Below are 13,882 nucleotides of genomic sequence, written 5' to 3'. Positions count from 1 at the left end.
TTTTAATGTGTTTGTTAACAGCTAGAACTCACCGAGGTTTCTTTAGATCCAAACAGGTATCTGGACTTCTGCAATTAGATAACCTTTTCTAATTTTTTTCTTTTTAACTTTCAGAATGCATGTGAATTTTGGGTAGTGCAGTTTGACTCTTCCACTTTACAGATGAGAACACTGAGGCTCCTGAAAGCTTGTGACATGACAGGGGTCGCTAAAATAATTGTGGTGGAATTTTAGAGTTTGATCTCTTGGTAATTGTCCGTACCTACTCAGATACACTCTTCAGGGCGCGCTTCTGGCGTTTTCTCAGGCACCACTTTATCCCTCACCTATAAAACAGAAGTTCGATACAAGACCAAAGGTCCTTTCCCAGCATTACTGTTTTCAGACTGCGGGGTGCCGAGGAAGCTGCCTGCCTGTGTTATCTGTCTCTACCAGGCTCCTAATTCATTCAGTCTGGCCATCAAGATAACCTAGTCACTAGCAAGGGTAAGGGGAGGAGGATGGATAGATATCACCCAAACCAGTAAACTGATCCAGTCTAAAGCACTGCGAGAACATCCGAGTTACTCTGCCAAGAGACCCAGCAGGGGCTGGGCTTCTCCGTGACCCTCTGACCTGGGCTTGGGCAGGGTGTGCTTACACATACCCAAGTCACGCAGCCTCTGGGCTTGCACAAGCCCTGGGAGGGTGGTGCCAGCCAGGAGCCCTGGCCAGTCTGGGGTTGAGGCATCAGCAGACATCAGCTGGGAGCCATCTTTTCCTCCACTGAGCCCTGTGGGTGCTTGGGAGTGCTTTGTTCTGGTGGGCAAGATAGCAGAATGAACCCCAGTATTTAAGGACTTGTTGCTAAAAGTAGGGGGATGATCATTTTTCTGAGAATAAAAAAAAAAAATTAGCCTGGGATGGCACGGACCGCCCGGCCTGTGAGTAGAGAGCTGTGTGTTCCCCTCACCAGTGAGGACACAGCCATTTCCTGGTGGCAGGCAGTCCATCGTCAGGACTGCCTACTACAAGCCGTGCTGCGTGGAAGGCATTTTGGAAAAGACCATCTCCTTCCATCTCCCAGCAGCCTCGTGAGGTGAGTACGTCTTCGTGGGGCCTCGAGAGAGGAGCCTGGACCAAGCTGGGGAGGCAGCGCCTTTCTGTTGCTTGCTTTTGTCACTGCCAGTGTCTCAGCCACCTGAGTACCCAGCCATCCCGCAGGGAGATGAGATCTAGCCTGCAGTCGAATTAGAGCCACGGTGCTCCTGTGAGCTGGGGAGGCATGGAACGCTAATCTCGTTTAAATCTCCAAGGATTTGTGCAAGCTTGTATAAAGTAGTCCTAAGGTCCTTCAGAATCCAGGCGGTATGCCCATTTTAGAAACAGAGACTTGAGAATGTAATGCCCCCTTTAGCATCTCAGTATCAGTCAGTATCAGAGACTGTGAGCAAAGCTGGTGAGCAGAAGCTTCCAGAACTTTGCCCAAATTCTTGTTTCTCAACAGTACAAAAATTTGCACCTGCCAAGGGCCTTCCCGGGGTCCATTATTTGAAGCCCAAGGTTGTAATTTTCCTGTTTGCGGGATGTGGGCTGCTGTGGCTGATCTTAAGCAGTGTTCCGTTTGTGGGCGCTGTAACTAGATGGTTTCCAGGCACTGTGGGAGAGGAGTTGGAGGAGGCCTGCCCTGCTCAACCCGGTGGGAATTCCCCGGTTTGGGGACAGATGGTTGGCAGGTGGGCAGCAGGGGGAGTACCTGTGAATGGCCTAAACTGTTGACGTGGGTGAGTGAGGCAGGTGGGGCCACCCTCCTTTTTTTTTTTTTTTTTTAATTTAAAGGTTTTATTTATTAGAGAGCACAAGTAGGGGGAGGGGCAAAGAGAGAGGAAGCAGCAGACTCCCTGCTAAGCAAGGAGCCCAACATGGGGCTCCATCTCAGGATCCCGGATCATGACCCAAGCCGAAGGCAGACGCTGAACCGACTGAGCCACCCGGACGCTCCCGGGTGGGGCCTTCTCACTGCTTCCCCTGGTTCCCCTGGCACCTGCAGGGCTGTGAGCCACACTGCAGTGGCTGCCCTTTCTGGGTCACACAGCAGTTGCCTGGGGGCGTTCAGCTTCAGGGAGCCTGGCTCTAGACGCCAGCTGGTGCCCGTTCATCCTCACAGCTCTAAGGAGACAGTTGGCGACGGGGAGCCCTTTTGGTTTTGTTATTTTTAATTTGAAGGTTGTAAGCCATGAAGCAGCTGGACGCGTTTCCATTCTGAGCAGAGACAGGAAACATCAAGGCCGTGATTCAGACTCAGAGGCAAGGTCGCCTTCAGTTCGAGTGGAGCATGTCTGAGATGAAGGCGCTTGTGTCAGCCACCGCGGAGGCGTCGCTCGACAAGTCGCTGTCGGAAGAAATGAAGAGCTGCCTAGTTCTGGTGTGTAGGTAGTGCACCGAAGGGCTCGAAACTTCCAGAACCGCTGCCGTGAATGTGAGAGAGAACGTTGCAACCGAGTTCTGTAGCAAGAGCAAGGTCCCACTAGACCTTCCTGGTGCTCCTGCCTGCCCACCGTCCCCCTCGTCTGCAGGCGCTCTGCTGATGATCTGCAGGGCACGGTTTTGCTCCGTGGCTCTGGGCAAAAACAAGGCCCTTGGGTTTTGGTCCTTTAGAGCCAGCTGTGAAGGGGGGCCCGCAGTACATGAACCCCGGCAGCGGGCGGGGCCGAGCGGAGGAGGGCATGAAAGCCGTGCCGGACACCCATTCATCTGTTTCTGTATGGCCCAGAAGATTGCAGCTGGGCGTACTTGGAAATTTCAGCTACCGAGGTCCTGTCTCCTTAGATTTGGGACAGATTGAGAATCCAGTCTTCCTGAGGGCTCTCCAACCTCCTAAGGAAGCTTTGGTAAAAATCAATCTCGGCAGCAGCCCAAACTGATTCCATGTCCTTAGAGAATATCAGGACCGAAGCCTTCTGCAACTTGGCATCAGCCCCTGCGTTCATTCCATTTCATTCTAGAGTCCCAAGGTCCACAGTAGTCCCAGGAATGGCTTCAGAGTAGTCTGGGGAGTGATTATGATATGGGGGGGGGGGGCGGCTAATAGGATCAGCTGACCACCTGGCATTCAGTGGGATGTGCTTCCATGGAAACTGTCGTGCTGTAGGGGCCTGGAGAGGGAAGAAATGTGAGAGCCTGTCTTGTTCAGCCAGGGATTGGCTTGGCAGAGGGCCAGAGGGGTCCACCCAGGAAGACCAGCTGCCTGAGGGCTGGAAGTACCATCTGCCCACAGCTGTTCCCTCCACGGTGTCCACGCCCTGCAAGCGGGTCTGGTGACTTGCACTCTTCTTACCCAGTTTGGGCCCTTCTTTTCTCACAGAATAAGGACTTTCTGTTCATTCTGTCCTGTAATTAAAAAAAACCACAAAACACAACACTGAGAAAACGGGAAGTGTTCGCCGCAAAGAGGGGAAGCGAAAGCTGGTTGTGTTTCCAGCAAAGGCCGTAGGACCCACGGCCAGCTTGCTGGGCGCATAGCTTGCGTTAGCCAGTTGCTGTCGCTGGTCCACTGCACACGGTTCCTGCGAATGCAGGAAGACGCGGGATATCTGCGTCTGTCCCTTCTAGCCAGAGAAAGCTCAGCAGTCTCCTGGGCTCTAAAAATGGAAGCCCAGTTGGAGGTCAGTTGAGGTTCAAACCTCATTTTTAATTCAGACTCTTATGATGTAGAGGTAGGTACTGTGGACAGGTCTGGAGTGGACTGGAGTTACTTGGCACAGGCTAGCAGTGGGGAGAGGCAGGGGGGAGGGAGGGGAGAAAGGAGGGTGGTGGGTGGCACCTGGGAATGGAGGGTGCCCAAGCGAGCAGCCCTTCGCCGCTTTCTTACTATAGAGCAGGTGCCGTCGTGGAGCCCTGGACTTCCACCTGGAGAAATGAAAGGTCATCAGCCCTATTTTACAGCTGGTGACACTGAGGCTCAGTGCAGGTTGGTACTCAACGGTGTACAGTTAGTAAGCAGAAGATCTGAACCCAGGTCTCCTGACTCCAAGCCCAGTGCTCGCCCTCGCCATAGGCTACAGCAGCTGTTCACTACCTGAACCCCAATCCAGACTTACTCCCAAATGCCACAGCCCTGGGATGCTGGGCTGAAAGGAAGAGTTGTCCAAGTGCTCAGTGCTAGGGGGGCTTTTAGTCAGTGGTTCAAGCTGAGCTCCCGCCCTCCAGGCTCATGGCTCTGCAGTTCACTGGGGCCCCTGGTCTCCCTGACGCAGGGTTATGATGGGGAGAATGACGTTGACAGGAAGTACGGAGGAGGACCTGTGGAACCAAGAGAAGAAGGGCAAGTGCATGAAAGTCTCACTTGCGGGGGCCTGGCAGGGCTCAGAAGTCGGCCTGGCTGTGGCCATGGCAGCCCTTGGCCCAGAAACGGAGAACCGTCTGGGAAATGGGTGGTGCCTGTGTTCTCTGCCACTAGAAAAACCAGAGAAAGCTTGTTTCAAGTCCACGTTATCATGGAATTGCTCCCATTCTCCACTTGCTCATGATTTAACATCTCAGCAGGTGGCAGAGCCCCCGGGGGTCACCTGGGGATGGCCCTCTATGACCTGTAGGGAGCATTCACATGGGGCTGCCTTAGCACCCCACCACGTTCCCACAGGTCACGGTGAAAGCCGGGGAGGGCGACCCTCCCACGTGTGATTCAAGCGGGCTTGTCAGCAGGCCTGGCCCTCCTGGCATGGGTCTGAACACCCATGTGCCCAGAGCGTACCCTCCAGTGTTCACCCGCTAGGTTCTCCTATCGTGGGAAAATGTGGAGGTGCCCAGTGTAAGTCGGAGGGTGTCCAGATAAAGAAAGGGAACCCGACTGCTTTGCTTCTTTGCTTCTTTGCTCAGAAGATGTTATGAGAGAGACCTCAGCTCCCTTGCTCCTTCCACCGTGTGAGGACACAGCGAGACATTTACCTAACAGTTGGGAGACCATGTGGGTCCATGACATGGTCATGGGAGCACCAGCCTCCCCGTGAGTCACTGAAAACAAGAAGATTAAGTGGGGTTTTTTTTTTTAATTTTCTTTTTAGATTTTATTTATTTATTTGAGAGAGAGAGACAGAGATAGTGAGAGAGAGCACAAGTGGGGAGGAGAGGGAGAAGCAGGCTCCCCGCAGAGCAAGGAGCCTGATGCGGGACTCGATCCCAGGACCCCGGGATCATGACCCCGGGATCATGACCCGAGCCGAAGGCAGACGCTTATCCAACTGAGCCACCCAGGCACCCAGGTTAAGTGTTTTGAGCCGAAAGTCACTAGGAGAATGCTTCACTTTGACTAGGAATCAACTGGAAGTACATTTGGGAGCTCAGGGTTTTGGGTAGCCCTAGCTACTCTTCTCCCTAAAAGAGCAAAACTTTGAATATAATATGTTCATTTAATTTTTTTAAAAAAGATAGTGAAAAATAAGTCTCCCCGCCACATATACTACTTTTCACGTTTTTGGGGTTTTTTTGATGTTTTGCATGTGGTAACGGTAATAGGCATGTACATTGCTTCATGGGCTCACATGCTTACCATGACTCATCTGCTACTTGCTTTTTTCCCACTTACATGTATCTTGGGCATATTTACTTTATCCGTACAGTATGATTCACTTCACCTAGTTCATTTTGAATGGCCGCTTTCTGTTCTGTTAATCATTTACTGTAACATAACAGTTATTCTGTTATTAGACACTTGGCTTTGTTTCTGGTCTCTCGTTATACAGAGAATATTTAGTAAACATCTGTATACCTGTATCTTTGAATTTGAGGCCAGTAGGATAAATTTCTAAATGTCAAATTGCTGAGCCAAAGGGCGTACAGATCGAAAAATTTATAGAAATGGCCCGGGTATCGTCTCCATGATTGTGCTTACCGCCGGGGTTCAGCAGCCCAGCGTTTCTGCCTCCTGACCGCCGCCAGGAACCAGCCAGCCGCCCAGCCTTTGCAAGTCCTTCATTTAATCTCAACTACTTGAGTATCTTTTGATATCTGATGGCCATTTGTAGTTTTGTTTGTTTTTTTTTAAGATTTTATTTATTCATGAGAGATGGAGAGAGACAGAGGCAGAGGGAGAAGCAGGCTTCCCACTGAGCGTGGAGCCCAATGTGGGGCTCGATCCCAGCACCCTGGGATCATGACCTGAGCCGAAGGCAGACGCTTAACGACTGAGCCCCCCAGGCTCCCTGTACTTCTTTTTCTATAAATTCATTGTGTGTCCTTTTGCCATTTCTCTATTCTGGTTTTATTCAGGTTTTTAAGCGCCTTTTGCATATTAAGGAAATGAAGCTTTAAGTATATGGGAGTACTATTTTGTCAGTTTGCCACTTTTTATCTTGTTTTGTTTTTCTAGAAAAAGAGGCTTTATTTTCCTGTAATCAAGCACTGTCCCTTTAAAGTTCTGTTTGTCAATCATAGGTGGTTCTCACTCTGATACTACAGTTTTTTAAAGTGCATTTACTGTTTTCTTCATACAGCTTGTTTTTACTTAAGATCCCTGTTCCGTGTAACACTTCCTGTGTAAAGATTCAGCCTTACTGTGTTTTTCGAAATGTCATCCACTGAAACGGGCCGGTGCCCCTCCCACCTGTGCCACGAAAGCTAAATCCCCCCATGGAGAGTGGTCTGTTTTGTTGATCAGACTGTTCCTGGGCCAGTGTCAGCCAGGGTTTTATAATATGTTGACTACCCCAGAGGGCCGGCCTCCATCCGTGCTCTTTTCCAGAACTGTTTGCTGTTGTCACGTCTTTATTCTTCGGGATGAATTGTTGGCTTAAGCAGCAGTCAAGTTTAAGTCTTGCCTCAACTGTAATTCAGTGGGAGGCTGCATGCTCAGTGCATCTTCGGGAACCCTGTGTCCTGGGAGGAGGTGGGTCCCTCTGGAAGCCGCTGGGGTCAGGGACAGGAAACCCTCCCCCTTCCACCCCTGCTCCCCACACAGGTGTCCCACAAGGCCCCCGGGGCTGTGGCACCTGGAATATTGCTTGCTTTCATTAGAGCTCCTTGCCTAAGAGCATGGTTCAGAGGCGGGGCTGGTCTCCTGACTTGCAAGCCAGTCTGAGATCTAAGGACTGGTGTGATGGCTTCCCTTCCTGGAAAGACCCGTCTGGAAAAACCAGAGAACGTCCCGGACTTGTGCCACTGGACAGACTGGCTCTGTCCCCTGGTGCTACTGAGCCTGGCACATCCTGGGCTTCGTTGGCCTCTGTTGGCTTGTCTTATGCCCCGAGTGTGGCTGGGGAAGTAGATTCTCTTTCGCGTTTTTCTTATCTCGGTGGTCCTCCACTTGGGACCTAATCACCCAAGACTGTTTCCTGTCTCAGAGCACGAACCTGGAAGAGTCTCAAACTTGGCTCGACAAACGCAGGGAGAGGCAGTTGGGCGACAGCAGGGAGGGCCCTGAACCCCCGTTTAGCCCGAAGATCTGGGTCTGTTGATGGGTTGCGGATGCAGGCGTCCGTGCTGCCTGGGGCCTGGGCCCTGGGCTTCTGACGGACAGCAGGGCCGTGCCGGCCCCAGCCCCGCAGCTCCCGAGATGGCCGCCGGCCACCCAGTGAGCAGCGCCATCAGACGGTGAGCCCGGCTTGAGAGCGGCCGGGGCGGGGGGGGGGGGGGCGCCCAGGAGGCCCAGCTGCCCGCAGCTTGCTCTGTCCCGGCCCCGGGGCATCTGGAGGACACGCGGACACAGCCCGTCTCAGCCCCCTGGGCGGCTCCCGACAGAACAGTACAGATGGGGTGGCTGCTAAGCAGAAGTTTCTCAGTTTGGGACCCAGTGTGGGAGTCTGAGGCCAGGGTGCCGGCACGGTCAGGTGAGGGTCCCCTTCTGGCTGTGTGCTCCCATGGCAGAAGGTGAGAGCGAGCTCCCTGGGGTCTCTTTGATGAGAACACTGGTCCCATCCTCATGACGAATCACCCCCCCCAAAGGCCCCACCTCCTAATCCCATCACACGGGGGTTAGGATTTCAACATGAATTTGGGTGGGGGGCTGGGGTGGACGAACATTCAGTCCACAGCACGGCCCTGTGTGCTACGGGCACAGATTGGGACTTTGCTGAGATGGGGCCTGGGAGCCCAGGGGCACTGTTGGTCTTCGAGGGCTCTCTGCCCCCCACACCCACACAGTTCCAAAGAGGAGACCGAGAAATGGAGCCCCTGAGTTGTTTCTGGCCCCAGAACCATGCTGCCTGAGATGGCACCCCTGTGTATGTTACGTACTTGAACTGAAGTATCCTGATGTCTTGTCTTTTCTAGGTGAATCGAAGATCCAGCTTCCAAAATGTGGCAGGTCTTGGCCACCCTTGGCTGCCTGGTGGTGCTGACTGGTGCCCAGAGCAGGCCGCCTTTCCAGCCGCTGTCGGATGAGCTGGTCAGCTATGTTAACAGACGTAACACTACGTGGAAGGTGAGCTGTGGGGACCGCCGCTTCTGTGCGCGCCCGGGCCACAGGGGTTCGGTTGGTGCGTTCCGCCTCCCGAGGGTGGTTGCTGCAGCCGTGGCCCAGAGGACCGTCCGTCCCGGAGAGTCGGCCTGATTGAGAGTCGTGGCCACTGCGGACCGTGCCAACCTCCTCCCCGCTCCTTTCCCCCTGCGCACGCGTGCGTGGTGGTGCATGGGGGCTAAACGAGCTCTGGAAGTGCTCACAGCCAGGAGGACCCTGAACCTCGCTCCCCCACCATGGTAATTGTTAAGGCTCATCGGGCAGCTCCTTGCTTCTGCCCAGCCCCCGAGGCCTGGGACTGCAGGAATAAAGAGACGAAGAATGAGCCATGTTCAGGGCTGCAGAGGGTTTCTCTTGACCTCAGCAAATGTAGCAGATCAGAGAAGATACCCAGTGGTCTGGGAGCTGCGTGCCCGCCCGCTCCCCCCCGCCCCGCCCCGGGTGGCTCCCTCGGGACGGGGCCTCGCTTGCTGTGAGGGGTGCCTGTCTCAGTCCGTCCACACTGCTGTAACAAAGTACCACAGATTGGGTGGTGCATAAGTAGAAATGCATCGCTTACAGTTCTGGAGGCTGGAAGTACAGTTTCAGGGTGCCGGCATGGCTGGGTTCTAGGGAGGGCCTTCCTTAGTGGGAGGGGCAAGCCACCTCTCCTGGGGCTCCTAGAAGGGCACTAATCCCGTTCATGAGGGCTCCACCCTCATGACCAAATCACCTCCCAAAGGCCCCACCTCCAGGTACCATCACCTTGAGGGTTAGGTTTCAACATGAATTTGGGGGGATGCATTTGTTCTATAGCAATGCCCCAAGTCCCCTTGCTCTGCTGAGCTGGTCGGGACCCCTGGCCTTGTCAGGCCTTCATCTACCCCCCAGCCCTGGACACCCCCTCTGTTGACTGCTGTGGCTGGGGCTCTCTTCCAGGCTGGACACAACTTCCACAATGTGGACCCGAGCTACCTGAGGAAGCTATGTGGCACCTTCCTGGGTGGGCCGAAGCTGCCCCAGAGGTGAGTGCCTGCTGCCTGGGGGTGGATACAGTGCTGCCCCTGCCGCGCTGCCATACGAACAGCAGGGGTGTGTTTGGGACCGCGGGAAAGAGGGAGTAAGAAGGCCTCCTTGGCATCCAGAGGTCTCCCTTCTCCCGGAGCTGCGAGACTCTGCCTGACAGGGCTCAGCCCCCAGTGCCGTGTTTCCTACTGTGCTTCTCGACGTGTCTCAGAGGCCAGTGGGCAGGGCCCTGGGTCTGTCCTGTATGACCTGGCTGGATCCAGTCTTGAATAATTGAAGGAGACTCTAAGAAAAGCCATCTGATCTGCCATTAATGTTTCATTTTTTCTAGAGAACTCTGTAATGGGGCATTTTCAAGTAGATACTACTCTTAGAGGAAGCATTAGAAATATCTGTCAATGTGGATGGAGTAGTTATGGGACATCACACAATGGGGAAGATATTAAAAATGTTGTGAGGACCCTGGGCAGACCCGGGATGGGGTGAGGGGAGTAAGAAACACAGTTATGTGGATCTTGTGGCCAAACTCCTGAAAAATATCCCATAAAATAAGACTAGAAGGAAGCACAGGGAACGAGAAGATGTGTTGAACGGTAGAGTTCTTGGTTTGGTTTGGTTGTGTAAAGTTCCCAGGGGACATCTCTGCAGATGTCACCTTCAGCTTATCCTTCCTGTGCCTCCCTTTCCACGTGATGGCCCAGCCGGCAGTCGCTGATGTCTACGGGGACGGGGGAGGGTTGTAAGATGAGAGTTTGGGGATGCCTGGGTGGCTCAGTTGGTTGAGCGTCTGCTTTCGGCTCAGGTCGTGATCCCGGGGTCTTGGGATCGAGCCCTGCGTCGGGCTCCCTGCTCAGCAAGTTTGTCATGGAGGCCTTCCTTTATCTAGAATTTGGTTTGCCGAGAACATGATTCTGCCTGAAAGCTTCGATTCCCGGGAACAGTGGCCTAACTGCCCGACCATCAAAGAGATCCGAGACCAGGGCTCCTGTGGGTCCTGCTGGGTGAGGCCCTGCTGACTGGGAGGGGCCCGAGCATGGGGGGCGGGGGGCACTTGTCCGACCAGCCGTGAGTGACTAGGGAAGTTACGTAAACTTGCTGAGTCTCCATTTCTGTCAACATACAAATCATGAAGATCCCTGTGGTCATGAGTTATTGCGAGAACTAGGTGGAAGAGTCGATGTGCAAAGCACTCTGCATGGAGTCTGGGTGTGGCACGTGTGTGGGTGGTGAAGCTGTTTTTACTTCCCTGTTGGACACGCTGTCCCAGGCCGTCAGCAGATACCAGTAGTTTTGAGCTCTGCTCTGCTTCATGAAGACGTATCCCATCCGTATCAATGAGCTATCTTAATTTAGTTTCTAACTGTGGTAAAGTACGCATGGTATGAATTTAACCGTCTTAGTCATGTTTAAGCGCAGTTCGGTGGCATTAAGTACATTCACGTTATCGGAAATGCGGTCACCGGGGTCCATCCACAGAGCTCTTACCATCTTGTAAGAATGGAAACTCTGTCCCCATTAAACACTAATCCCCCCTCCCCAGCCCCCCAGCAACCACCCTTCTACTTTCTGTCTCTTGCCGACCAGCCTAGATACCTCATGTTAGTAAAATCGTACAGTATTTGTCCTCTGTGTGAGCTGTTTTATGTTAACAACAACCCACGTTTTAAAAACGAACTTGAGTGCGCACGTAAAGATTTGGGGCGGACTGGTCTCCCGCTTTAAAGACACACACGAGCGCCAGGACCCTCACTGACGTGGGGGGAGACTAGCCACCAAGAAGGTCTGAGGCGTCCACTGTGGTCCTCCGCTGGGGTGGCTGGCAGAGCCCACGGCCCAGGAGTGGGGCTCACCTGTGTGGGGCTTGTTTCCGCAGGCATTTGGGGCCGTGGAAGCCATTTCTGACCGGATCTGCATCCGCACCAATGGGCACGTCAATGTGGAGGTGTCTGCCGAGGACATGCTCACATGCTGTGGCGACCAGTGTGGGGACGGGTGAGTCAGAAGTGGCCCCTGGGGATGGCACCTGGAGCCCCCAGGCTGAGGCCTCCCTGAGGACAGGAGTGGTACTCCAGGTCAGCAAACCGTCCTTTGCTGAGACAGCTGGCGGAGGGAGTCTGGAAGCAGGCCCCGGTGTGACTGCTACCTTCCGGGAGCCGCCTGAAGCCAGGCTGAGCCCGCAGCGCTGGGTGTGGGTGGTTCGGTGCGAGCACACCAGAGATGGTCTCAGAATATGCGGCTGAACTTCTCATCTCTGGCCTGGTTTTTGTCATCCTGTTCCCTTTCCTTGCTCAGGGAAATGTAATGGGGCCTCGTTTCTGTAACGAAGAATGATGGGCCCCCAGCTTGGTCACAGAACCTAAATTCCCACTGTGGGTGCCTGCTTTTCTGCCAGCTCTGGCCTTGGTTTTACAGCCATGGTTCTCGGATATGGCTACGGAGTAGAAATACCTGGGAGTTAAATAAAAGCATCCAGGCCTCACCTCATTCCGATCCGCCCAGTTCCCGGCATTAGCGTCGTGTGTATTAAAACACCAGGGGATTGCAGCGTGCTGATTGAGAATCTGTGTGACGGCCTGGTTTGGGGTAGACATGAACACGGGGGTCCTTCTGTCTTGTTGGGGAGGGTGGTGGGCAGGCCCAGGAGCTGGGGCGATTCCCCGGAAGAGGTGACTATCCCAGGGAGGGTGAAGTGGGCTTCTTGGGGACCCGTGAGAGCTATTGGGCTAGCTGCTGAAGGCCCTGGTGGATCCGTAAGCGACCCTGGGGCCTTGGCAGCAGGTGGTGTGGCCTGGGAGCAGCTAGAAGTTCTCTCACAGTGAATTTAAAGAGTGGCTCTTTTCTTAGCTGTAATGGGGGCTTTCCTGCTGAAGCTTGGAACTTCTGGACAAAACAAGGCCTGGTTTCCGGTGGGCTCTATGAATCTCATGTAGGTGAGTGTCTGCCCTCAGCCTCTCTCTGGCTAGCTGGATTTTATAAGCCACGAGGAAGAATGGTCTCCGCTTGCATTATAAAGTGCGGGTTGAGCGTTGAGGGCAGGAGGCTGAACAATCTGGTAGAAACAGGCGGTCCCCTCCGGGGCAGAACAGGGCAGGCTTAGCGACGGAGTTCGTGCTGCACCTTTGACCTCCTGTTCCCGTCGGTGCTGCCCTTGTGCCCCCAGAGGGCTTCTGAAGAGACTGGCAACTGATCCCTTCCTTTCTACTTGGCCCCCCAGGCTGCAGACCCTACTCCATCCCTCCCTGTGAGCACCACGTGAACGGCTCCCGGCCCCCATGCACAGGGGAGGGGGATACCCCCAAGTGCAGCAAGATCTGCGAGCCCGGCTACACCCCGTCCTACAAAGAAGACAAGCACTATGGTAAGGTGGGGCCCGCGCTCCCAGCACCCCAGGGCCGGGGACCCGCTGACACCCTTCCCGAGCCAGAGGAAGGGAGAGGCCGGGGCAGTCGACCCTTGGAGTCAGGAACACAGGAGGGAGAAAGGAAGGTCCTGACTGACTGTCTTGTCAGCGGGAGCAATACACTGCGTTTTCTGCCTGTCTCCATGCAGAATCCGGCCCCAGGATCCCCGATGTGTTGGTCACAGACCCTTAGGGTTGGAGGGACCAGGCCCCTCGTTTTACAGGGGAGTGATCTGGCCTAGAACCTTCTGGGCACCACTCTGCCCTTCCTCTGGGGTCTCGTGCTCACCGGCCCTCCCGCCTCAGAGCTGTGCCCCGCCCCCCCAATCTCCGCTTCCCGGTCGGGCGCCATCATTCATTCCTCCCCAGGGAAGCCTTCCCAGGCCCCTGGGCTGGACGAGTCCCCAAACGCAGTCTTCACCTGGCAGCTCCCCGTAAGTCAGTGAAGAGCTGACAGATGGAGCCGCGGGGGGCACGTCTCACCGCCCCCCCCCTCCGCCTGCTGGTTCATTTGCCAGGATGCAGTTCCTACAGTGTGTCCAGTAGCGAGAAGGAGATCATGGCAGAGATCTACAAGAACGGCCCGGTAGAGGCGGCCTTCACCGTGTACTCCGACTTCCTGATGTACAAGTCTGGTGCGTGTTGCCCCCTCATGGCAGCGGGGGCCGGGGAGGTGTGGGTTCCGGGGGGACCCACAGGGCTGGATCGCGGAGGAAGACGTCGGATTGTGCTGGCGAAGTCCCAGACCACGCCTCACATTCAGGGGGCCGGGGGGGGGGGGGCAGGAAGCACCTGGCTGTGGGATCCACCCCGGGGAACCCGACAGCCCCTGGCCCGAGAGCTGCCTTAGAAACGCCCCCATTCTAGATGAGCAGTCTGTGGCCGACCTCTGCTGTCTCCTTTCCGTTCTGCCACCTCGAACTCTTCAGCGCTCTCTGCTCTTAGGAAACGTCATTGGATAAAGGGAGAGGATTCTGGCAAGACGAGGTTATAAAGCCGGCGCTTTTTTTTTTTTTTTAAAGATTTTATTTATTTGACAGACACAC

At 54.6% G+C, this 13,882-nt stretch overlaps 1 protein-coding gene across 2 annotated transcripts in view; it reads left to right on the top strand.

Annotated features, from left to right (window-relative positions):
• CTSB (cathepsin B) overlaps positions 1-13,882 on the top strand; it is a 19,905-nt gene that overhangs the window by 3,693 nt on the left and 2,330 nt on the right. Inside the window, exons 1-8 of one of the 2 annotated variants that reach the window (XM_021698777.2) lie at positions 740-1,078; positions 8,245-8,395; positions 9,350-9,435; positions 10,323-10,437; positions 11,310-11,428; positions 12,281-12,366; positions 12,651-12,794; positions 13,355-13,471. In XM_021698777.2, the coding sequence (XP_021554452.1) occupies positions 8,270-8,395; positions 9,350-9,435; positions 10,323-10,437; positions 11,310-11,428; positions 12,281-12,366; positions 12,651-12,794; positions 13,355-13,471 (793 nt within the window). In that variant the 5' untranslated portion in view covers positions 740-1,078; positions 8,245-8,269. Of the gene's footprint in view, positions 1-739; positions 1,079-8,244; positions 8,396-9,349; positions 9,436-10,322; positions 10,438-11,309; positions 11,429-12,280; positions 12,367-12,650; positions 12,795-13,354; positions 13,472-13,882 lie in introns of those variants that run through there. The other variant, XM_021698776.1, reaches the window with a different exon arrangement.

Source organism: Neomonachus schauinslandi, chromosome 2 (assembly GCF_002201575.2).
Source record: "Neomonachus schauinslandi chromosome 2, ASM220157v2, whole genome shotgun sequence".
NCBI classification, from domain to species: Eukaryota; Metazoa; Chordata; class Mammalia; order Carnivora; family Phocidae; genus Neomonachus; species Neomonachus schauinslandi.
The sequence above is the reverse complement of the archived record's forward strand: the minus strand, read 5'-3'. Positions and strand labels throughout refer to the sequence as shown.